The sequence below is a fragment of the Microchirus variegatus genome, assembly GCF_963457635.1.
Source record: "Microchirus variegatus genome assembly, chromosome: 23".
In the NCBI taxonomy this organism is placed as follows: Eukaryota; Metazoa; Chordata; class Actinopteri; order Pleuronectiformes; family Soleidae; genus Microchirus; species Microchirus variegatus.
Genome location: NC_139824.1, coordinates 2,876,993 through 2,903,388, shown reverse-complemented (window position 1 = coordinate 2,903,388; position 26,396 = coordinate 2,876,993). Strand labels below are relative to the sequence as shown.

At 41.0% G+C, this 26,396-nt stretch overlaps 2 protein-coding genes across 3 annotated transcripts; one reads left to right on the top strand and one right to left on the bottom strand.

Moving 5' to 3' along the window:
• On the top strand, positions 1-15,396 carry clgn (calmegin; the record flags this gene model as incomplete). Its single annotated transcript, XM_083909772.1, has 14 exons — positions 1-267; positions 375-448; positions 1,321-1,379; positions 1,474-1,615; positions 2,315-2,396; positions 2,518-2,710; positions 3,667-3,856; positions 4,050-4,163; positions 4,255-4,411; positions 6,906-7,121; positions 7,268-7,384; positions 8,445-8,601; positions 9,017-9,174; positions 15,325-15,396. 14 exons carry the CDS (start codon positions 1-3, stop codon positions 15,394-15,396), a joined length of 1,998 nt encoding a protein of 665 aa, XP_083765898.1.
• Positions 14,754-26,396, bottom strand: scoca (short coiled-coil protein a). Of its 2 annotated transcripts, XM_083909774.1 has the most exons (5): positions 26,335-26,396; positions 22,424-22,495; positions 21,331-21,411; positions 20,462-20,613; positions 14,754-14,847 (listed from the first exon to the last, which is right to left on the bottom strand). In XM_083909774.1, exons 2-4 carry the CDS (start codon positions 22,467-22,469, stop codon positions 20,471-20,473), a joined length of 270 nt encoding a protein of 89 aa, XP_083765900.1. In that variant the 5' UTR covers positions 22,470-22,495; positions 26,335-26,396; the 3' UTR covers positions 14,754-14,847; positions 20,462-20,470. The 2 variants fall into 2 exon arrangements, with proteins under 2 accessions (XP_083765900.1, XP_083765899.1); XM_083909773.1 differs by lacking the exon at positions 14,754-14,847 and having other exon boundaries at positions 19,979-20,613.

Here is a 26,396-nt window from a genome sequence, read left to right as displayed (position 1 = left end):
ATGAAGTTCGACAGGGGTTGGATGTGCCGTGTGCTGCTCCTGTTGTCCCTGGCTGTGGCCGCAGTGGTGGCTCAGGAAAAGCTGTCAGACACTGATGTTGAAGACATTGATGACGTAATGGGCTTGGATGAAGAATTGCATGTTCTGATGGCAGAAGACAATGAGGCAAGTGTGAAGGATGAGGAGAGATCCGAAATGACAGATGACAAGGGAACAGCAGAAGGGAAGGCTGAGAATGCTAAAACGGATGACAACGTATCTTTCCAGGTCAGGAAAGCACGCTAAATGCTATTGAAAGATAGATTTCATGTGATCAAACCTTGGATGTGAATGGAAAACCGTCTTCTTAATATTGTATTCTTCTTTGTCCAAAGGTAGTATATGTGACACCTGTTCCTACCGGAGAGGTGTACTTTGCAGAAACATTTGATGATGGTTCGCTGGAAAGGTATTTCTTTTTAATTTTACCACCACTATGTGATTTATAGGGAAGCAATGGTACAGTTTTCCCACGTTTCGGTATGCGTCACGGTATTGGTAAGGTTTTGATATCTTAATATAAAACTACTCAGACTAGCAAAGGCAATATTGCATTGTAAAAATAAAGCACAGATATAATCAAACCACAAACTTTATTTAAACAATAGTGCACTATCAGATTAAATTAAACAGCAAACATAAAACCACCCAAATTAAACGTGAAGTTTAGTGCTATCCAATACAAATAACAAACACAATTTTAACCCACTCACAGAAACTACAACTACAAATACACTGTGCTGCTCCAAGTGAAAGAGACGAGTGATGACGTAAATGAGAGGCTTGCTCAGAGTCGCGCTGTAGCTGAATGTGGAGCCAACTTCAGTGTCGTGATGCAAGGAAGACATTTACCCGGAGCGAATGTCTGTCGATATCCAACTTAAAACTAACTTCACTGCGGTGCATAACCAATGCTTGCAACGTAATGCTTGCACACCGTGGTTTGTTTGTTGACAGTCCTTTTCTCATTCGCATCGTAGTTTGCGCTGAATCCAAAATATTCCCACACAATAACTGACTTAAACGAAGACGGTGCCTCTTCAAACTCGAATCTCGTTTCTGCAGCATGAGCACTGAGTGCAGTGCTGTGCTCATGTCTCATCTCATGTATCCGATCCAGAGGGGATCTAGTCGCACAGCTATACAAAGTTTTGATAAAGTTTTGTGACGGGCCGAAACGTACCGAAATACCGTTGTTTGCCGTTATTAGTGCTATTTGGGGATGTGTGTTTGCTTCATGTTAATTGGAAATCAAGCGTTTTATGGTGTTGATCTCCACAGGTGGAAACTGTCAAAGACGGTGAAGGGTGACGCAGACGATGAAATTATCAAATATGATGGTTTGTAACCATTTCTCCCTCTGCCTGCATCTTACTTGTGATGCAAATAAACATGGGACTGATTTTGTTATCTTCTCTTTCTTTCCATCTATAGGGAAGTGGGCAGTGGAGCAGCTGAAAGAGAACAAGGTTCCTGGAGACCAGGGTCTGGTCCTCAAGTCCCGGGCGAAACACCATGCCATTTCTGCAATGCTGCGAGAACCTTTTGTCTTCAAAGATGAGCCTCTGATCGTACAGTTAGTTTACATTTCTGTCTGAACTTGACTGAGCCAAAGAGAATATTGACCCGACCTGAACCCAAAATGTATCCTATATTCTTTTGTCCCAAGCACTACACAAACCAGACATAGTTATAGTAAGCGTGAAGTGTACTCTCTGGCTGTGATGCAGGTGGTTGTTGTCTTTTCTTGTATTTATGGTCATGGCAAACAACGCCAAGTTGTTGTAACATCCAAGAGGAAGCAACTACTGCCCTATAAACACACAGATACACAAGTCACACACTTTATGAGGTATTACCAGCACCATAAGCGACAGTCACTCCTTAATTAGCTCTTGTGTTGCGTTCACTGTCCTGTTATAAGTCCCAAATCCTGGTCCTGAACAGAAACATTCGATCAATTCCTTTTCAGTTTCTACTTATTATCATTGAATTTGACATGTTATACAGCTATTTATTAAATGTTTACACCATATTTTCAATTAAGCAATGAAAAAATACATTTCAATCCACCGTATTTTACTCAGTTTCACTAAAAAGAACTTGAAATTACCATGTCAGTTGATGCGATTGAGCTCATCCAGTTTTCACACACTCTTTGATAATGTCAGTGGACCCTTCCTTTAGATGCAGTGGTCGGTGGAAGGACAATACTACAAATCTATTCAGAACCGATGACCCGGACTTAAATTTTTTTTATGTGTTCTGGCTATAGGTATGAGGTGAATTTCCAGGATGGTATTGACTGTGGTGGAGCATACATGAAACTGCTGTCAGACACTGGCGATCTCACTCTGGTGAGTGGACTTCTTTTCCTTTGTTTTATTCTGCCTCACTCTCTGAACCGTCAGATTATAGAAACTCAAGATATCTTAATTAAACCTCAATTCTATTTGATGATTTATTTTTGCACTGCAGGAGGAATTCCATGACAGCACACCCTACACCATCATGTTTGGACCTGATAAATGTGGCGAGGACTACAAGCTGCACTTGATTTTCCGCCACCTGAATCCTCTAAATAAAGACATGGAGGAGAAGCACGCAAAGAGAGCTGACGTCGACCTCAAGAAGTTCTACACTGACAAGAAGACTCACCTTTATACACTCGGTATGTTGCTTTCCAGAAAAGAGTGTGTGTACTCTCTCTGCAGTCCTCTGCAGGGACCAGTGACTGAATACTTTACAGGTTGAATAAATCTGATCCTTGTAATGCTTGGCATGCTTATGATGAGCATGGAAACGGACAACAGATTTACCAATGGTTATCCATTAAATCCATTGCTTGTGTTGCCATTGCTGTCTTCTTCTGCTCACTTTGAGCATGTTTTATTGCAGTGATCCACCTCTGCTGTCTCTTTGGATACTCTCCCATTAGTCTGACATACTGCCTGATTTGTCTTGTCTAGTATATACGTCTGTAGAGCTTTTTACCTGCCAGAGAGGAGTAAACTTAGTTGTTTGTGGTCAGTTAGTGGAGCTCTACAGTAACAACCATTTATTCAGTAAAATTTCCTTGAAGCGGAACTTTGCAAGTATGTTCAATTTTGCGCCTTTTTCTCTACAGAGGTCCCCCTCATGTCTACAGCTTTATCCTCACTGTTGTAAGAACTCACCGCTGATGCTCCCCCTTCTCCTGGCCATGTGCATTTGTTTCCAACAGAGCTGAAAATAGGCCAGCAACAAACATCATTGATAAAAATGTCGACCAAACACATTTACAAACAAAACAGCAGTCGTTTCCTCTACTTCACTTGTTCCATCAGCAGTTTTCTCTGCTTCTTTTTCTGGTGTGTGCGTGCGTACGTGCGTTTCTCGTGAGACCTGATTCTGTACTGAACTCTGGGTCCATGGGCCTTATCTTGCAAGGTTGGTTTTGGAGACAGCCCCCTATCTCTCCACAAGCCCTCACAATGAGCTGTTAAATTCTGAAAGATAAATTAACAAAATAAAAATGCACACTCACACAGGATAACTCTTATCTGCCTTGTACAAGTGTTCTGTGTTTTTCTAACATTGTTTTCACTTTTTCTGGAATGCTACATGTTTTTCTTTCACTGCTGTCAGTCCTGAACCCCGACAACAGCTACGAGATGCTCATTGATCAGTCCAGCGTGACTCGTGGAAACCTACTTCATGACGTGGTGCCGCCAGTCAACCCTCCCAAAGAGATAGATGACCCACATGATTCCAAGCCTGACGACTGGGACGAGAGGGCCAAGATTCCCAATCCTGAGGCTGTTAAGCCGGATGACTGGTAACAGTAAAACATGACATAGCACCAGTTCATCATTGCTAAATGCTGACTCCACAATTTATTTTTGTTCCTCGTAATTTATTCACAGTCACATTGCAATGAATTATTCAAAAATTCATGCTGTAAGTGTGAGTTCAGGTTTCAGTGATTAACAAACAACAAAACTAACAAAACACTGATGTGTGTTTGTCAGGGATGAGGATGCTCCTGCTAAGGTTGAAGACCCTGACACTATGAAGCCTGAGGGTTGGCTGGATGATGAAGCAGAGTTCATTCCTGACCCTAATGCTGAGAAACCAGGAGATTGGTAAAAATAAAACAAACAAATAAAAAAACAAACCAACAGCCAGGCTTTTTGATGAAGAAATACTCAGCCTGACACTGTCCTCTGTGTGCAGGGATGAGGAGATGGATGGAGAGTGGGAGGCACCACAGATTCCTAACCCAGCCTGTGAGACTGCACCTGGCTGTGGAGAGTGGAAACGCCCCATGATCAACAACCCTCAGTACAAGGGCAAGTGGAAAGCCCCACTGGTGGACAACCCCAACTATCAGGTAACATAAGTTAGGCTGCCAGTAAAATCTATCACCAATTTTAACTGTAATCTCACAAAATTGTGAAGAAGGTGTGTGTCTCTGTGTGGGTCTCTTGTCCACCACAAAAAGCATGCGTCAACTGGACAGCGGATATACCCGGTGTGATTGATCATTACAGAGCAACATTAGATCGTTTTGATTAGAGAAGGGCAAATGTCCATATGCATTTATGTCCTTTTGACTTGCTAATGAAGTGATTCACACGCATTTGGAGACCGGGGTCTGATTCTACCGGTTTAGAGCTGTCAATCACCCAAATTGACCAAGGTAAGCCAGAGCTATGGCGCTGCGTAACTGAAGACGATGCAGAGTCACAGAGTTGTTATTACGCACCGCACAGGGAGCATCGATTTACATCCAGTTATCATACTTTTTTTTTTTTTCAAAACAAGTTCTTTTTAAACCAATAGTGACATGTAAATGAAATTAGATGGGTTTTAATAATTTGGTACCTAAGAAATCTCAAATGGCACAGATGGTGCCAAACTGTGCCAAAAGACAGAACGCCTAAACATCTCTTTACTAAAACCTCTGTAATTTCATTCTGCTTCACTTCAGTAGCATCAGACTTTGCACAGCTCATGTCCACATGTTGTCACATGACCTCTGTGTTTTTAAGCTCCTACTGCATATTTTAAAGGTGATATTTGCTTTAAAATTCAATATTTTTTTAGGCGAGAGAAAAAAATCCTTTATTTATGCTGTGTTCCATGTGAATTTACTCTGACAGTGGCATCTACAGTGAAACCACCTCTGGTGGTATCTCACAAGTGTTCTTTGTCTTTATTTTGAAACCAACATAATCCACATAGAACTTGTAACTGCAGAGATTTACTTTATAGTTTGGGCATGTCATTTTCGAGCAGGGACTCTAAAAAGAGGGTCAGGGAAGAAGAGGTTAGGCTTTTTTATCCCCCCAATTTAAAAACACAGGGCCCCTCGACCTGAATTCTGATTGCTGATCTCGTCCTTTTATTCTTTTCTCTTGTATTGTCTTTATTCCTTTATTTATATTGAGTCTTTTATTTGCTCTTACCTGCTTTTGTATATTGTCTTTTTCTTTCACTTATGGCGTGTTTCCAGAGGCTCACCTCACCTCGGCACAGTTAAGTTATGTTTCCACTAACATGCAGGGGTGTGATTTTTCCATTTTTAAATGGAATTCCGTTTTTTTGGGGGGGTGCGCAGGTCAGGTGCGCACTCGGGTAAACTGCAGCAGTTTTAGTGCCTCTGCCACAAGTCTTCGTTTCACTCGCAGCATAGTCCGTTATTTAAGCTGACATGCCAATTGGACTTACCGGGCAATGCCCGTTGATGTGCCTCCCGATTGTGAAAAATTAGTTTTTCGTGCCGCAGCACAGTTTAGCAGTTAGCTCCTTGTGTCGTTTAGCGCGCCTACAGTGGAACTGGAGCAGTCTGTTTATTAAAGGAAATGAGCAGTGCTACAATTAACCAGCGTACCTGTGTACTGCGTATGTGTGCCTCTGTTTTCAGGAGCCACGTAAACATGACGTCACGTGCGTCTTTTTACGGTCAGTTGCCATGGAAACATGTCATGCGTTAACGTTAATGCGGTATAGTGCCTTTCCCTTTATATTAAAAATCTTTTTTTATGAGTTTTTTTTTATTTTATTTAAAAAAATTTTTTTTTAGCTTCTTAAATGTGAATTTTGTCTGGTTTCTTTGCTCCATTTGACAAAATAATAATTAAAACTAGGTTCCAGGTTTGATAAACACTGATCAACACTTTAACTATATTTTCTGGACAAAAAAATATTAGATTAATCAGGAAAATAATTGACAGATTGATTCTAAAACTAAACAGTATATTTCATTAAACACTGAAAAGACATCTCTAGCAGTGTTTCTTTGACGACCACTTTCACTTCAAGATGGAAATTGTGGCACTGAGGCCATCCCTGCCAAGATGAAAGTCTCTGTGAGTAGTGAAAGAGCATTTACATTTTTTTTAAACATGGTTTAACTCTCTTCCAAGTAGGCTACTGCACTTTATTTTAATTTTTGAAACAATACAATGCCGTCGCGTCATGGTAGGTGCACCGTATATTTCCCTTTTTTTTGGTCCTTTGCCAATCACACCCTTGAACATGGTACCTGGTACCAGGTACTGTTTTTAGTACAAGTGCCATCACAGGAAGTGACGTCCGACACAGGAATCAAGCCAAACCGTGCCAAACTGTAGATCAGTTAAAGACTTAACAATTCCAAAAACGTGGGTTAATCTCCAATAACTACCAGGGAAATGTCCAAAATCTCAATATTTAACAGAGGAGTCTTGTCCCCCCATCGACACGTAGACTAGCGGAGCTGGGAATCGAATCCACACTCCAAGTTGAAAGATGACTCACTCTACCACTGAGCTACCGTTGCCCCATCAAAATTCCTTCAAAATCAAATGTCTGAACCTTGAAATTCTTTGTCTTCTCTCAAGGGAGTCTGGAAACCACGCAAGATTGATAACCCGGATTATTTTGAGGACTTGCAGCCGTTCCGGATGACACCTGTCAAGGCTCTGGGCTTGGAGTTGTGGTCCATGACCTCGGATATCTACTTTGACAACTTCATTATCACCGCTCACAAGGAGGTGGCCGACCGCTGGGCATCTGACAGCTGGGGGCTGAAGAAACTGGTCGCCAGTGCAAACGAGGTTGGTGTGATGTGTTTGTTAGGACATCAGTACACACACTTACTGTACTTTGTACTCTAATTTAACACGGAGCTGTTGTTTCCTGTGAGGAAAAAGCTTCCAAAAGCCCATGTTCATTTGTTTTATTTCTCTCTCTTTTCCACTAGCCGGGGATTTTTGCTCAGCTGATGATGGCAGCAGAGGAACGACCATGGCTCTGGGTCATCTACATACTGACAGTTGGTCTGCCTGTAGGACTGGCAGTGCTCTTCTGTTGGCCAAAGGTACGTTATACCTAATTATGTCATTCATTAGGGCACCGAGCACTGTTGTGTTCTTCTGGATATTGTTATGACTAGGAAATCCACTTGTCCATGAATAACAATATAATAAAAATGTATTTGGTCTTTCAGTTTATGGGATGAATCTGTAAGCAAGAATATAGCCACCAGGGGGCAATTTGTGGAAAAATGAGCCTCTTTCTCACTTGATTTAAAATGTCAATACATTTTTTATTTTCTTTAAGGTCTTCAATAGACATGGTGTAATTTTTTCAATTAAATAATGTTGCCATTTAGAGGGAAATAGACCATAAAGTACCAGTGTGATTGACAGCTAGCCTCGTTCAATAGGAGCCTGAATTTCCAGTCACAAAACCTCAACACGGTGGCAGTCAAAGTGAAAACCTGAGGTTTCAAACCAGGAGTTCAGATTTTTATGGTAACATAATTAACAGTTGCCACTTGATAAATAGAAACCAACAATTTCACATGACTCCAGTCATACTATACTACTATACTATTATACTATAGTAGTATAGTATAGTAGAACTATAGTTCCTCAGCTGCAGAGTCTTGACAGTGGCACTACAGCATCCGTCTAAATTTAAAAATGTTAAATAAAATAGTAACATTTGCAACTAACTTTGTACACTTTCCTGTGGTTGAAATGATGTCCATCATAAAATATTTATCTTAATTGAGACCTACTATGGTTAAAACAATTTTTGACTGTAAAAGACACATTTACTTGCTAAACAATAGTTTCCTTCCTGTCACCTGTATGTCTTTAGGAATGTTTGATCTTTAAACATCAGTTTTTTACTTATGGAGCAATGTTTCAACAGCTCTATGTTGTCAAGATGGAGTATGCAAATCTGACGTGCATGAATGGCTGATGTGGAATAGCAGTTCGCTGTTGGTGTCTTAGGTTGTTTGTTCAAACCTCAGATTATTCAAAAAAATTCTGGTCTATGTAACATCAATGTGGGGGTCTGGCCATTGCTGCTTCATATATTTCCCACTGTATACCTGTGCTCTGCTGAATATTTTCTCTGTGTCCCAGAAAACGGAAGACGACTACATGTACAAGAAGGTAGACGTGCCTCAGGTTGATGTGGAAGATGAGGAAGAGGAGGAGGAGGAAGAGGAGGCAGACACAGCAGCAGCAGCTGAGGAGGAAGACAAAGAAGCTGAGGCTGCAGAATTAGTTGCAGCTGCAGGTCAGACAATCATCTACACTTTCAAAGCTTCACTGTAATAAATCCCTGTTTACCACACTTTTTGTTCTAGGATCTACTTTTTAAAGATGGCAAACAATAGTGACCCAATTTACTATATAAACCATGACAAGAGCACATTTTTTGTACAGTATGGTTCTTACTATTTTTACTGTCTGTTCTGCTTCAACAAATAGTATTTTGAGTATGTAAACCAGATATTTCCAAGATATACTGTAGGTGTTTGATAATCACAACTTCTTTTTATGCATTTTCATGCGTCAAGTAACGGGCTGGAATAAAAATCACCGTCATTTTTATTTGACTAACAAAAAGAAATTTTCAGCAAACCAGCATCTTGTAATGTTTTGTCGAATGTCTTCATCCCCATTGTTGTCACATTTTCCCTGCTCTACAGTCAGAGAAGAGGATGAGGAGGAAGATGAGGTGGAAGAGGATGCAAATGTGGGAGGAGACGATCTAGAGGGAGATGATGAAGACAAGGAAGGGGAGGAGGAAGAGGAGGAAGAGGGAGAAGAGGAAAACAAAGCTCCAGAAAGAACATTAGAGAATGAGGTTGGTTGGTTTTGTTCTTAACTACTCAGCAGCATGAGCCCAAAGTGTGTTAGGAGAACAGAATGCAATATTGATATCAAATTATCACCTACAACTGTACTGGAGAGTTACACTTAACTACTTTGGAGTCAATTTCATCAATTATTAAATTAATTGTCAACTATTTTGATAATCGATTAATTTTGAGTGAGTTTTCAATTATTAAAACTAGAGATGCACTGAAAATTCGCCCACTGAAAATTTTCGGCCGAAAGACGTAACGCAGAAACAACACAACCAAAACAGGATGTTGTGATGACGCACGCATGCAAAAACTGCGGTCTCTCCAATATCAGTTTGGAACACCAATAAAACTCATTTAACAGCACCTATTAAATGCTGGAAAGTCTCTTTGCGAAAAAGTGAATCCCAATGACATTTATTTCACACAATGGAGAACATTATCTCTCTTCTCTCCCCCTTTTGAGCAGTTAACTAAACAGATAAGCTCATCTGATACATGTGGCAGACATTTTCCCCTTAATTGCAGCACTAACGCGTCTTCTATACAAAGAGGTTGATACGGACCAACAAGTAAAGCCTGGTGGCCCGCCAGGCTTATAATGCACTGGGGGAAACCCTGTAATAATAAAAATAACTGTTGTAGAACTTTCCAGCAGGTGAAACTGTATGTGTTAAATGTTACGATTAAGTCCATGGAGCATGCATAGTTCGTAATCAAAGCGCAGTTGTCATCAAGGCAAAGAAGAAGTACGGAGGACAACTTGAGTGTCTTTTATGAAGTTTTATTCCTCACAATACTTAATAGACACTAACTTAATGGGTTGTAAACCGACAAAGCGTACGGGTTCGATGATCAGTTACAGTTATAAGAAAGGAAAACAGAGTTGTTTTTTTTTATTTGAAATGATGACTATTATGTGTTATTGTAAGACATTATTAACAATACTTTTACACCAACTATAGAGTCTTACAAAGACACACTCTTGAAATTAAATAAATAATAAAACATTTTTTTCACTTAAAGGTGAAGTAAGTAGTTTATAGTGCCATCTAGAGGAGAGGCTGAAATTTACAACAAAGAACTGCTGCTCTGCTCACCCCCTCCCTTCCCTGAGCGCTACGGTATCCGCAGCTGGTCAAATGTCGTCCTCATCGTCTTTCTCCATGTCAGCTGATGAGGTTCGTGAGGTGAGGGAGAGGGCGAGTTACCGCGGCCGTAGCAGACGAAGCGGAGAGAGTGGAGGCGGGATTTCCGCTACAAGTAAAGAGACACTTGATTTGTTCTCTCGCATTTGTCCTTACAGGCTCCGGTAGAAACATGGCGTCTCGCTGCTAACAGTGGCTATGCAACCACGGCCCGCGACCATGTTATTTTAAATGACTTTTTGAAACACTACGAAAATGAAACAAAAACTGGATTTTGTGTCATATAAACCCATAAATACTACACATTGTCCCTTTAAGTTAAATACTAATTAAGTAATTGGCCGGTGAATCTTAAAACAAGCCATGCAATGGTCACATTTAAAAGTAAAATAAATCAACATGAATTTAAAAAGTTGTAATGCCATTTCATCTGCCTCATCTAGTGCAGACAAACAGCCCTTTCATTTCTGCACACCGCCCCTACGCTAGTTCTCTTCTCCCTCTCCTGCGCTCTATGCTTCTGCGAATCTAAGCGGCCTCTTCATATCCAAAGCAGACTAGATAATTTCTCTTCATGTTACCCCCACATAAAAATAATGATCTTTAAGACGAGGATCGAGTACAGTTGCCATGAAGTGCAGGTGATCCGAGTAGATCTTAGTAAAACGTGGTGACAGACTCTGAATAGCACCAGCTCTCTGAAAGTAGTTCGGGCAGCTTACTGCTTACCCGGTGGGGGTCGGCGTTGAGCGTCAGCCCTCCTGGATGTTTGGTGGGGCCCCTGGCCAGGGCACCTCGGGGTCGGGCATGGCGGGTCCTTGGACATCTGGCCCCGCCTCCTATGCTTGGGGGATCTGCCCTGGACTGGCTTGGGGGCCTGCCATCCCCGGAGGCGGGCCTCCACCTGCCCGCGTAGGACGGGCCTCCACCTGTCGCTCCTGGGGATGAGGGGTGGTCGGTCTCTGCGGTGGGGGTGGTTGTGGTGGGCTCTGGCCTGCTTCCCCGGTGGCTTGGCCTCTGTCCGCGGCTTTGCCACCATCTGCCCCCTCGGGCTGACCCTGGGAGGGGGGGCTTCCGCTGGTCTGCGAGGTGGATGCGTGGCTATCCTAGGGGGGGGCGGTGGCCGTAGGCTCCTACTCACCTGTGTGACTGCTGGGTACCCCAGGCATCAGGATCCTTATTGGCTCGCTGCTGGGCGTTGGTCGGACAATGACTCGGTCCCCCACTCGGATTCCAAACACATCTAATGACAACACACACACACACACACACACACACACACACACACACACACACACACACACACACACACACACACACACACACACACTATAAAATAAGATAAATCTGAACTGATATAGCAGTTGTAAGCCTGGATACCCTCGCTTGATAAGGTTGTTAACGATTACTATAGAAACCATACCTATTATACAAATTAATGTCAGTCAAATGTTGTTTATGTTTATTTATTTTGGCTCTATCCATTGTACACCACTACGATGGATTTGAAATTAAATGAACAAGATGTGCTCCAACGGCACACTTTCAACTTTCTATATGTGCCTCCCACTTTTTAGGGGACCAAAATTAATGGAACAATTGACTGAAAAGCTATTTCATGGACAGGTGTGGGCAACTCCCTCATTATGTCATCTTCAATTAAGCAGGTAAAAGTTCTGGAGTTGATTCCAGGAGTGACATATGCATTTGGAATTTGTTGATGTTAACTTTCTATATGAGATCCAAGGAGCTGTCACTGTCAGTGAAGAAGCCGTCATTATGCTGAAAAATCAAAACAAACCCATCAGAGAAATAGCAAAAACATTAGGTGTCGCTAAATCAACTGTTTGGAATGTTCTTAAAAAGAAAGAATGCACTGGTGAGCTCAGCAACAGCAAAAGACCTGGAAGACCACAGAAAACCACTGTGGTGGACGACAGAATAATTATTTCCCTGGTGAAGAAAGCCCTTCACAACAGTTGGCCTGATCAGAAACACTCTCCAGGAGGTCGGTGTTTGTGTTTCAAAGTCAACAATCAAAAGAAGACTTCACCAGAGTGAATACAGAGGGTTCAACACAAGATGTAAACCATTGGTGAGCCTCAAAAACAGAAAGACAAGATTAGAATTTGCCAAACAACACCTAAAAAAGCAGTTATAATTCTGGAAGAACATCCTCTGGACAGATGAGACCAAGATGAACTTGTACCACAGTGATGGGAAGAGAAGAGTGTGGAGAAGGAAAGGAACTGCTCATGATCCACAACATACCACCTCATCAGTGAAGGGTCCACCTCATCGTGGTGGTGCTAGTGTCATGGTGTGGACATGTATGGCTGCCAATGGAACTGGTTCCCTTGTGTTTATTGATGATGTAACTGCTGACAAAAGCAGCAGGATGAATTCTGAAGTGTTTAGAGCAATATTATTTGCTCATATTCAGCCAAATGCTTCACAACTCATTGGACGGCAAATAAGTGTAATGTTATGCAATGGCCAAGTCACCTGACCTGAATCTGAATGAGCATGCATTTCACTTGCTGAAGACTAAACAAGCAGGAACTGAAGACTGTTGCAGTAGAGGCCTGACAGAGCATCACCAGGGATGAAATCAAGCGTCTGGTGATGTCCATGCCTTCCAGACTTCAGGCTCAACTTTGTTTAATAACAATGAAAGTTTGATTTATCATTTATTAGTTTGTCCCTTTACTTTTGGTCCCCTAAAAAGTGGGAGGCACATATAGAAAGTGTTGTAATTCCTACACTGTTTCATTTCAAAGAACAGAATTGTGTGTCGATGTCCCTTATGGACCTAACTGTATGTTCTGTCTGCTTTGTATCACTTTAATTGTTTAATGCTACACACCTAGACACTGTTATTGTTATTGTTGCTCACTCCCCACCTTCTCCCATCCCTCGTCTGTCCACTCCCCGTTCCATTGTCCGGTCCGGTTGCCGACACATAATCATAAAACAGATAAATAAGAATAAAAATACTGCAGGCCCTGCACACAGCAAATCTGCTCAACACCACAGGTCATGCACTCGACATTACATGTCCTTACAGGTACTGGGCAGGACAGGTTGAAAAAAAAAAAAAAAGAAAAAGGAAGGAAAATGAAGACACTGCTTGGATCCAAATGCACAAGACAGGAGGCAAGACTAATGATTCAAGAGCTTTTAATTGTTCCTCTTGCACAAACAAAGCCACAGTTAGAGAACAACATGTTATTCAATAAGTACTGAAACCTTGAACAATTGGACAGGTGCATTCAAAAGTGTGGAGAAGGTAAACTTAAGTTCACCTGTAAAGGTTATAGTGCATTTTAGGTGCATTCTGAAACTGAATCCAAAAGCCAAACATCCACAACTTTTTGTGAGTAGTATACTTTATTAATCAAGAAAATAATTTAAACATTAATCTAATTTATGAAAATAAAAGTAGTTGCAGCCATAGTTTTTAATGATGGTTTGTGAGATCCAAGTTTTATACAATTACAAAATCTCTTCAAGACCTTGGTCATCTTAATCCATTCAGTGAATCAGTAGCGATACTCGGCCCTACTTTAAGCGCCCATAGACAGGAAGTTCCAATTAACACTTTTTTTTGGTGTTTATCTACGCCGTTACCTCAGAAGCCCTGAAGTTTCGAAACAAACGGTTCAGCCACTGCTTAGAACGATGGGTTTTATTGTATTCTCTGCCTCTTCAACAAAAAAAAGGCCTTGTATCGTTACGTAAGGATTACTTCTCCTGAACAGCAGATCCTCCTGCTCCGGGCACTAGTTCTTCCATCCATTTTAACGGTAGTCTTTGGTTTCCTTCCATGTCTCTGGTTTTGCTTTCCATTTTAAAGCATTGGAGATCATTTTAGCCAAGCAGCCTCTCCAATCAATGTTTTAGTCAAAGTACCGTGTTCTTATAAACCATTTTGTCAGTTTTTCAGAGAGAAATGCATGTAGAACATGGTTTCTTCCTTAAATAAGGGCCACCACCTGATTGACACTTGTTTTTTCACTGAATTCATTTCCTCACTAATTGAACTCCACACTGCTTTTTTGAACACGGCCCTTTCGATTAATTATTCAACTACACAGACTCAGGAGCATGCATACCTTGAATGTTGGGTCTGTTGGTTTTCTATGACTCTACTACACCTACTGGTAAATTATTTGCCATGTTGTGATATCATTTCTACCAAAATGTATATGCTTAGACATGTTGGACTGCTATTATTTTGAACACAACTGTAAGTAGGATCTTAAGATTTTATTAAAACAAAAACATTTATAAAGGCAAAGGTGCAGGTTGAGATGGTATCAGTGTGTTTTGGTGGGTATTATTAAGCATGTTCAGTCAGACATCAATGATTTACTGCTTTACAACTGTTAAAATAACCTCAATAGATTACAGCATATAAATAATACAAAGCCTCGTGTAACTTCACCAGTTCTTACATTTTTGCAGAGTTGCTTGATGTTGACATGAGAGTAACTGCTCTCCAGACATGAGTCTGTTCAATACCTGCCGGTTAAAATGAAATAAAAATAAACATGATCAGATTATGTTATATCTTGTTTTAACTGAAGCAGCAGAGGACACGCCCTCCACTCTGCTCCATTAAAATGTTTTTTTTTTTGCCATGTTGTGATATAATTTCGACCAAAAACAGTGATTGATGGATTAGACATGTTGGACTGCTATTATTTTGAACACAACTGTTTATATCCTGGTACACAGAACTGAGTACACGGTCTTAAACTCAAAGGTCCCACAATCTCTGACTTCTTCCCATTTCTCTTTACTTCAGGTCATTCAACGTCATTCCCAACGCTTAAAATTTTAGTCCGTTTAGGTGTCATATCTAGTGACAAACCCAGTAAGAATTGCATCATTTCTCACCACAGAATGGCATCAGAGTGAGCCAGTGTCGGATGTTTGTGTCTCATCCAGTAAATTTGTCTTTTCTTGCTTTTGTTTTGCTCAAATTCTGTCTCACAGCTGAAGGAGGGAGACGTTGCTGAAGAGAGCCACAAACAAGCAGTGAGAAAGAGGAGGGTACGCAAAGACTGAGGAGGTGAACCCCATGCTGACTGTCTCCTTGTCTCCCCTGCACGAGGGAGAAAGTGCAAGGGCTGTATCTGCTGCACCTCCTCCCTCACTGAGCACGGCAGCGTGCAATTCCTCCAAACCTTCCTGGTAGCCTGCAGTCATCTTGGCTTCCCCATCGTTGTCTTCTTCTCCACCCTTCAGCTCTGTAGTCTCCCAAACCACATCATACACCATCCTTCCGCATTGGTTCAGCTGTTTTCCCTCCTCCCCCCTGAGCTTCCACGCTTTCTTCATCCCTTCTCTATAAGCCATTGCTGTCATACGAACATCTCCTGCTTCTGTTCCTGTTCAGCCCATCTCTGTTATCATAGATCCACCAGCTTGTCTCCACCTGAGAGCAAGGAGAAGGACATGGAGCGTCTGCGCTGTTCAGTTCAGTTCAGTTCAGTTCAGTTTATTGTCCCAAACGGGAAACTTGTCTTGCAGTCAGGGACACACGGATAGCACAAAGATACATAAGAACACACACAACAGGAAGATAAACTGGCTAATATAAGTTAAAAACACTATCCTACTTTCCTAATCTTCTAATTCAATGAGATTAACGGGTTGTGCAAATTTAACAAACGTATTGCACTGGGAATAAAAGAGTTCTTTGTCCTGTTGGACTTATAACAGGGGACTCTAAATCTCCGGCCTGAGGTAAGGACCTCAAATGAACTGTGAAGGAGGTGATTTACACAGTACAATATAGAATTTTCTTTCCGCATAACCTGCTTCTCATAAATGTTCAACAAGGAAACTTGTGGATAACCAATCAACTTCACAATATGGCTGAGGTTGTTTTTGTCCCTAAGACTGATGCCCCCATACCAGGCAATAAAAGCAAAGAACAGATTCTGTAAAAGATTTATAAAACAAGGACAAGATAATCTTATCGACATTAAAAGACTTAAGCTTCCGAAGGAAGTACAATCGTTGTTGTCCCTTCTTGCAGATCGTATCGATGTTTATGTCAAATTTGAGTTTTGCTTAGTCTACATCTCTAAAGTTAAGACTTATTCTTGTGTCCTTTGTATTTGAAGACACAGGTTTCACAAAGTTCCTTCCTTGTTTGAAAATAGTTTGGGTTTCAAGTAGTGCTGTCAGTTAAACGCGTTATCAGCGGCGCTAACGTGAACCCTTTTTCACAGCGTCAATTTTTTAATTGTGCGATTAACGCTCTTTTTGGCCGAGCAAACTTTGTAGTTTTTTTCACGTGCTGTTGCAGCAACTGGTAACGTTGGAACAACTACAGCATCACACCGGATCGAGCTAGACCGGAAACAAAACAACAGACATGCTGCGCGAGCCCCACAATAAGAGGAATAACTCAAAATATGCAGGGTGACAGAGATATTCACCTGCGTCTTGCTCATGTAAACACACGGAACACATTACTTCCTGCTTTACCTACGCACCTCTCTGACATCACACGCTATACTCAGTAGTATACACTAACATCTCATAACTCCTATAGCACACACCAGGTTTAGCCTGTAACATAGAAGAGACTAGGATTAGTTTGTCTGACAGGATGGTTCAGTCTGTAGAATAAGATGTGTAATAATAATTCATCTAAAATTAGATTTAGGCTTGAACAAATATATTAAAAATATTCGTCTTGAAATTGCAGTAAACTTTATTGCGATTTAGATACATTTCGATTAATTGTTCAGCCCTACACTACAGTATATGCCAAAATATGCAAATAACATTTACACAAAGCAAGCCAATCCACTTTTCTATGTTGATAAGAGTATTAAAATTAGGAAAAATAATGGTACAAAAAGTCAAGGGACATTTAGAATAGACAAAAAATGTAATTAATGCGATTAATCGCGATTAAATATTTTAATCGTTTGACAGCACTAGTTTGAAGACCAGGCCAGGAGGAGATGAGTCTGCAGGGAAATGCTGTCTGAGATGTAAACTGTGCAATGCATTTCAGTGAAGTCGCCTCTGCTTAAAGTAAAGTGGATATTCTGTTTTACATTATAGCTAGTTTGTCAGGAGCATCAGTTACTTTAATGTGTGTTTTTTTTTTTTTTACCAAGTTATAGCTATTCCAGGATCGAGTATTATCTCCATAAATTACAGTACATTTTTTGCTTCTGATGAAGATTGGTTTTATTAAAGCAGTGTTTTGAGTGACTTAAGACTGTTTTTTGATTATGACACACCACTGATGAGCTAAATTAGAGAAAAATATATTGTTTTGTACGCCATCGGTTGAAAAAAAAAAAAAGCCATTGAATTCAGGTGGTTCCTGTAGGAAACAGCTGGCAAACGTATCATACAGTCAGAAACACAGCAGTACTTTCCCACACTCTTCAGACTAGTGAGCATTAGGATCTAGATTGTTTGCTGGGGAATATGTTGATGCTAATTAATTTGTTTTATATTATTGTTTCATGCTTTTGTAGTTCACTCTGGTCAGGTGCTGCTAGATGCTGCTAGATGCAGATTTTGTTTTCATTTGTTTTGCAACTTGTACATTGCTCTTGGAAATAAAACAATTTAATACAAAGAACACCATCCATCCATCCATCCATTTTCTACCGCTTTATCCTCCACAGGAGGGTCGCGAGGGGTGCTGTGCCAATCTCAGCTGACATAGGGCGATAAGGTTCACCCTGGACAGTTCACCAGTACAAAGAACACAAGATGTTTTTTAAGTGGGTGGCTAAAGAAGACCCAGACATACAGTTGTGTTCAAAATAATAGCAGTGTGTTTAAAAACGTGAATAAAGCACAAAATCCTGATAAGCATTGGGAACACTGCACATTATATTCTAAATCACACACACTACTTTAGAGAAAATTAAGAAAAAATTATATTGGGCAGTGTCTGCATTTTTCTTTCTGTATATATTGAAAAATCTTTAGGATTTAGTATCCCTGTGAATCAACTAAACTAATATTTGGAATAGATAACTGAGTAAAAACTGTTTCTGAGAACTGATGCTGCTCGCTTACTGGTGTGTTTGTGGTCGTCTTGTTGAAACACCCATTTCAATGGCATTTCCTCTTCAGCATAAGGCAAAATGATCTCTTCAAGTATTTTGAAACGTGCAAACTGATCCATGACCCTTGGTATGTGATAAATAGTAAGAGAAACATGCCCATATCATGATGCTTCACTGTCTTCAGAGTGTACTATGGCTTGAATTCAGTGTGTCTGGCAAACTGTCAATGGTCCTCGCAAACAATCTTACTTTCATCAGTCCACAGAATGTTTCTCCATTTCTCTTTAGGCCAGTCGACATGTTCTTTGGCAAATTGTAACCTCTTCAGCACGTCTTTTTTAAAAAGAGGGTCATTGTGGGGGCTTCTTGCTGATAGATGAGCTTCACACAGACGTCTTCTTGTTGTCACAGTACTCATGGGTAACTTCAGGCCAGCTTTGATGACCCTGGAGCTGATCATTGGCTTTCTTTACCATATTGACTATTCTTCCATACATTTGAACGGTAGTCTTTGGTTTCCTTCCATGTCTCTGGTTTTGCTTTCCATTTTAAAGCATTGGAGATCATTTTAGCCAAGCAGCCTTTAATTTGATGGTGTAAAATGTATGGTGTTCTCATAAACGATGTCTGGAATGATCCATTTTGTCAGCTTTTCAGAGAGAAATGTATGTAGAACATGTGCTGGCTTCATCCTTAAATAAGGGCCCCCTTATATTATATAAACATGATCAGATTATGTTATATCTTGTTTTTAACAGCAGCAGAGGACACGCCCTCCACTCTGCTCCATGATCAGGACATCATCTTGTTTTACAGTCAGAACCATCCTCTCTCAGGCAGTGTATTCCAGGCCAGAGTGGATCAATAGCACTTAAGACCTCTAGTGCTCACTTCTTCTTCGGGGCATTTCGATCTAACTTCCAATCATTATCATGGGAGATGGACACAAACTTGGGCCCTAAATCACACAAAAAAGGAACTTTCACAATTCTATCTTTTCCTTTTTCAATTTTAAAAGGTTTCTGTTAACACAGCATTGTTTGAATTAATGTCCTCATATACACCAAGATGAAGCTGGAGTTAATATGCCAGGTTTGTATGTGGTGCTGCATTGCTCCCACAGAAATCCACCAAAAAACTGAAATGCATTTATTCCGTTAGTCTTGCTTTAATATCATGTTTGACTTCATAAATACTCTCAAGCACAAAAACAAACCCTGTTTTCATGGTGATTTGAAACTCAGCCACTTACAATCACAAAAGACCACGACTTTAAAGGTCCAGCGTGTAACTTTTAGGAGGGTTTGAATAAACTACTCATTAAGTATGTAAGTGTGCAATCACTCTGTTCATTAAACTCAATTGTTTTTTGCAGCCTTGTGATTCAGTATTGTGTATCACATGATGTATCAACAGTGGCATTCACCTAGCTGTACACACTTCAATTGTGTTCAATTTAATTGTGTTTTATTACATTTGCTAAAATGTACAACAAAAAGAAAGCCATCAAGATATGTATTACTTGTATACGTCATATGTTTTAATTTTCAGTAACACTGTCTGGTTCTCCAGCTTTTAGGTGGAGGAATACAGTCATGCTTTCTTTGCACAAACAATGATATCTGAGAGCTACCAAAATCTTCCCGATCCAGCCAACATACAAAATACTTTACAAAAATAAATGAAACGATCGGTGTTAACAGTGAGTGCCGTGGTCAAACACTACTTGTGATATCTGTGGTTTGTTTTTGCAAATGTACACACTGGGAATGTGAGAAAGTTTGGAAAACCTCAGGAAAAAAGCAGATTATACAGCAAAGATGCTCCTCTGGACAGAAAGCATCAAAAAGAAACTTGAGATACAAATAACACTTAAATATATCATATACAGTACATACTCTGTGTTTTTGTTAGCGATTAAAGGGTTGAGTCTACCTCAGCCGAACAGACCTGCGGCACGCCAATAGGAAATGTATCTAGTTCTGAACCGGTTGAGAAGTTTCGTTTTAAAGAGTTAGTTTAGACTCGGTTAAAAAGAGCTCAAACACAGAAGCAGAGAAAACAAAAAATACCCTCACTTCGACGCCTCACTTCCGTTTGCTCTTAGTGTCGGTGGTCTGGAAGACGCTGGAGGCCGACATGAGGTTCTCGATGTACTGACCAAGGACCTGGTTCTCGGACTTTAACTTCAGGTTCTCCTCCTTGACTGCATCGACTCGCGCTGACAGGTCTGGAACAAAAATTAAGAAGAGGAAGCAAAAAAGATCAGGAGTAAAATCTGTACGTCACAGAAGAGGGAGACATTGAACATTGTTTAAATATCAATGTAAAAGTTCTCATCCTGATTACATGGTGCATTCCAGTTACATCAGAAGTCGGAACTCGGATTGCTACACCTCAATAGCGATATTGCAACCTCGAGTATCTACCAATGCCGGTATTAATCTGATTCAGTCATCTTACACCTTTTAAACTACAATGAACAAACGTTCAAACAACATTCAACGTTCAAACAACGTTACAACAAACAAACAAGCAACATCAAGTCATAATTCTTCAGAGGAGTAACAACTATTTTTCTAGAAATAGACAGCCGACAACATGACTGAGCTATAGTGCTGTTGCTGATTTTTACTTACATTTTTATAGTCTGTGCATAACGAAGCATGTGATATATAGGACTTTTGGATTGGATTTACATTTCCAATATCCAATATCCAATAATGGTATTGTATCGGCTATTTGAGGAGAAGAAATTATGCATTTGCTTCACTTTAAAAAAAAAAAAGAGACATGAACTTGCTTATATAGGGACATGTTTTGTCATCATGCAGCTGTACTTGTGATTAATAAAACAGAAAATCATTTGCAGATATGTGCAGCATAATCATCAAGCCCTTATAAACCATGGGACCCATTTCTGTCATGCAGTAAAACATAGAGTTACCTTCCAGCGTGTGTTGAAGCTCCAGAACCTGATTTATTAACCTCGTCTTCTCCTCCATCTCCACCTGGTTCTCCATGTCTCCTGAAATCCATTACAACACCGTTACCACACATTCTCTCAGGTTTGTATTGCTGGAATGACTTCAGAATTCAACCTGCTGCTTTTGTCAGCAGTTACATCATCAATAAATACAATGTCCACACCATGACACTAGCACCACCATGCTTCACTGATGAGGTGGTATGTTGTGGATCATGAGCAGTTCCTTTCCTTCTCCACACTCTTCTCTTCCCATCACTGTGGTACAAGTTGATCTTGGTCTCATCTGTAACAGCTTTTTTAGGTGTTGTTTGGCAAATTCTAATCTTGTCTTCCAGTTTTTGAGGCTCACCAATGGTTTCCATCTCGTGGTGAACCCTCTGTATTCACTCTGGTGAAGTCTTCTTTTGATTGTTGACTGTGAAACACATACACCTACCTCCTGGAGAGTGTTTTTGATCTGGCCAACTGTTGTGAAGTGGTTTTTAATCACCAGGGAAAGAATTATTCTGTTGTCCACCACGGTGGTTTACCATGGTCTTCCAGGTCTTTTGGTCCTTTAGGACACACCTAATGTTTTTGCTATTTCTCTGATGGGTTTGTTTAGATTTTTCAGCCTAATGATGACTTGCTTCACTGACAGTGACAGCTTGGATCTCATATAGAAAGTTAACAGCAACAGATTTCAAATGCAAATGTCACTCCTGGAATCAACTCCAGAACTTTTACCTGCTTAATTGAAGATGACATAATAGCACTGTAATTGTCCCTTTACTTTTGGTTCCCTAAAAAGTGTGAGACACATATAGAAAGTGTTGTAATTCCTACACCGTTCACCTGATTTGGATGTAAATACCCTGAAATTAAAGCTGAAAGTGTGCAGTTAGAGGACATATTTGTTCATGTCATTTCAAATCCATGGAGTGGTGTATAGAGCCAAAGAGAAGAGAATTTTGTCGATGTCCCAATATTTATGGACCTGACTGTATGTATGACCCTTTAAGCCTTCCGTACCAATGCAACTCTCGAACAGAGATCCATTTTTTCCGCTTACCATCTATGTCGCAATTCATGATGGAAAGCTCGTGCTCCTGTTTCATATACAGGACTGCAGATTCACCGTCCACTGGAGAAAAAAAAGGACAGAAATGGTGAGTAGGTGTTTTAAAGGGAGACATAAATATCAAGACTTCAGGATTTCTCTAGGACTGTTTATTTGGTCACTCTGTTGCTGACAGATTTATTGCATAGCGACAACATAAATAAATGAATGCCTGTTACATTCAAACCATTGTCAATCAGCTTCACACGACTCTAATTCCACAATAATTAGGTTTTCTTAATGTCATGTAAACCCGTTAGTCCGATTAAAATCAAGCTAGTCTTAGTCGGACTAACATACCTGGATAATGTGATTCATAATTCCTGATTACTCCTGCATGTATACGCTTAGTTGGTTTGGAGTTACACTTGACATTCTGCGCATCATGCACCAACATTTCCCTCCCCGTTTTTGACCCGGAAGTAGGAGGAGGAGACATAAACTGCAATCCTGTCTCCAGAAATCATAGGGTGGTGGCGTCATTCGAAACAGCAACCACAAGAGCCATGCTCCACCTGATTTGTATCACGATTAATGTACAGCAAGTACGAAACATATAGAATCACAGCACGAGCAATCTCACCGTCCATCTCGTCATTCATGGTTTGTTTTTCAGTGAAGTAAAGGTCAGCAGGAAACTGATTCAATACACACTAGCTTATGGAGAGATACAGCACCACTTACAGCGGTGGAGTCAGAGATACATAACAAGTTAATCAATTTTATCCTCCGCATGTATACTCAGACTCTGCAAATTGTCCAATTGCCTGACTTAGTCAGACTACGGCCTTAGCTCAATTAAACTGTGCATGTAAACGTGCTGACTGGCAGTGTTATTCCAAACTCCTCCAGGGACTGACAGACATTCCACAATGTGTTTTAAAGATTGGTTATGGTTAGACATTGACTAAGTTAACACTGACCTTGTCAGGACCAGTTATCCTCAAGGAGACCATAACTTGGTCCTAATTAGGCAGAACCTCATTTCTGAGGAAATGGATAAGATTAGGGTCCACATTTGAACTGTGGTTATGGTTGGGGTTCGGGATGAGGCTTTCTTTACACTGTCCAAATGAATAGTAGTCAATGCAGTGTCCTAAAGAGAATAACTTTGTGGGTGATGGTGAGACACCGCACCCAGGATGAGTCATGATGTATAGAAACACCACTTTTTTTCCTTTGCTTTATACATGTCTGTTGACGACACTCGCACTTAAATCTTGAAGGGAGTATTAAACTAAAACTTTAACACGTCATGTTCTAATTGGTGTTTCTCGGTGATGGAGCATGTTCACGGCAGTTCACTGCACCTTCAGAGTTTGTGAGTTCTGTACTCAGAACTTCTGAGTAACAGCAGCCTCCCAGGGGTGTGACTGCGGTCAAGCCAGCCACAACTTCGATCTCCGTGGAGAATTATAGTTTACCGTTCTTAATACCTTTATTTTTAATGCTGAGAATACTTGTGCACTCGAAATTCAAGTGCAGCTGATTTGACCACGGAGATCGAAGTCGGCTGGCTTGACCTATTGATGGGAACGGCAATTCATTTGAGTGAACCTAATCCCTAGAATCCGTTCATTAAAATGATTCGTTCAAAAGATTCATTCACCAAACCGTTCAATGCTTAGCAAGAGCCCAGTGCCCTGCCATGTGACTCACATCCTCCCTGAGTGCAGTACGTTCGCGGTTCAGTGAGTGACAGCGCAAACGAGAGTCACCTCCTCAGCCACAGTTCAGTTTGTCAGTTCGTTAGCGAACAAGATTCACCTCCTCAGCCACAGTTCTCTGTGTCAGTACGTTCAAGAACAAGATTCAGGTCCTCAGCCACAGTTCAGTGTGTCAGTACGCTTGCGAACGAGATTCACGTCCTCAGCCACAGTTCTGTGTGTCAGTACGTTCGCGAACGAGATTCACGTCCTCAGCCACAGTTCTCTGTGTGTCAGTACGTTCGCGAACGAGATTGACATTCTCAGCCACACTTCTCCAGTTCTCTGTGTCAGTACGTTCGCGGGTCAGTGAGTGAGTGACTACACTCACCTGCCCTGACAGACTCCTCCTCCCTCCCTCCCAAGTTTTATATAAAAGTACATTCTAATTGCAAAACAGCATTATAATGACTATGATAATACAAAAACAATAATACTTAAAGGGGAAGTAAGTAGTTTATGGTGACATCTAGAGGAGAGGCTGAAATTTACAACAAAGACCTGCTCCTCTGCTCACCCCCTCCCTTCCCTGAGCGCTACGGTATCCGCAGCTGGTCAAATGTCGTCCTCGCCGTCTTTCTCCGTGTCAGCAGATGAGGTTCGTGAGGTGAGGGAGAGGGCGAGCTACCGCGGCCGTAGCAGACGAAGTGGAGAGAGTGGAGGCGGGACTTCCGCTACAAGTAAAGAGACGCTTGATTTGTTCTCTCGCGTTTGTCCTTACAGGCTCCGGCAGAAACATGGCGTCTCGCTGCTAACAGTGGCTATGTGGCCGTGGCCCGTGACCATGTTATTTTAAATGACTTTTTGAAACACTACGAAAATGAAACAAAGAATATTATACAGCGACTAGACAATGCAGGAGCACATAATATGTATTCAAAAGTGGATTTTGGGTAATATAAACCCATAAATACTACACATTGTCCCTTTAAGTAAAAAGTATAAATGTATTATTATCATTATCTTTTTTAGTATTCTTATTATTATAGAGACACATAGAGGATAATACTAATATACACATATACATTTGTTATTATTTTTATTCAAATTTTTATTTTAATATTTCTTGCAGCTATTGGTGAGTCTCTCTTCTGCGTCTCCTCTCCTCTCATTATTTTATGTGTACCTAAGTCTGTTAATGGGGCGAGTGTGTGTGTGTGTGTGCACTTGTTTTCAAGTGGCTTATCTTGACTAAACATTAGCCGTTAGCTTGGAGAAAAGGACACCAAATTGGCACCCGTTTCTGTAGAAGTCTTCTACAATAGACACACAGCAGCGCACTGCCACGACTGTTTCGCTGAGGACGTGAATCTGTGACAGTTCTGTGTTCGCGAATTAAGATGAGTCAGTGACGGCACGAGCTGTGAACGTGATTCACGTCCTTCTCCGTGACAGTTCTCTGTGTCAGTATGTTCGCGAATCATGAGTGAGACAGTGAGTGACAGCGCGAACGAATCACAGCAGTGCTGTCGAATTCTTAGTCAAGTGATTCACATAATGCAGCAGTTCCACTCCCGGCCACCACGCTCGCTGCTGAGCTCAACTGAACAACTAAGAAAGGAACGAATCAGTTCATGAAGTGATCCCATTCAGTTCGTTCACTCAAAAGATCTGTTCTTTCGAACGAATCGTTCGTGACCGACACAACACTAACTTAACCGTGGCGTGTGCGGTAAACAGACTCCACATCACACCCCACAAACACTCGTGGCAATAGCTACTAAACCAGCCCACACACTATACGGTAAAGTGGAACAACGTGCGTTGTTAAGTGAAGAGAATGTCTATACATTTTTTCAAATAAATCACTTTACAGAGATGTGGGCAATAACTACAAAAGCTAGCTCTCCTCTTTACTACAACACAACGACCCCAGCAGATATGAGGTTCGTATCCGAACAGAAGTGACTACGACTAGTTCACGTCATCAGTCCTCGGTTTAAATACGTATTAATGGTTAGATAATAAAAATACACCGGACAGCGCCCGACGAGCTGCTAACGGACACAAGCAAAACTAGCTAATAGCCGTCGCTGCTGCTACTACTGCTGGCTACGTTTAGCCTTGAATATGACTTAAAAAGCGGTTCGGAAATTATTGTCGAAATGATTGTCTTGGACAAAAGAATGAGAAGAGAACTGACGACTTCGCACTCACCTAAAGCAAGAAAGTGGCCCTGAAACAGACAAACAGGCTGCGCTTCTTCTGAGGCGGTGATG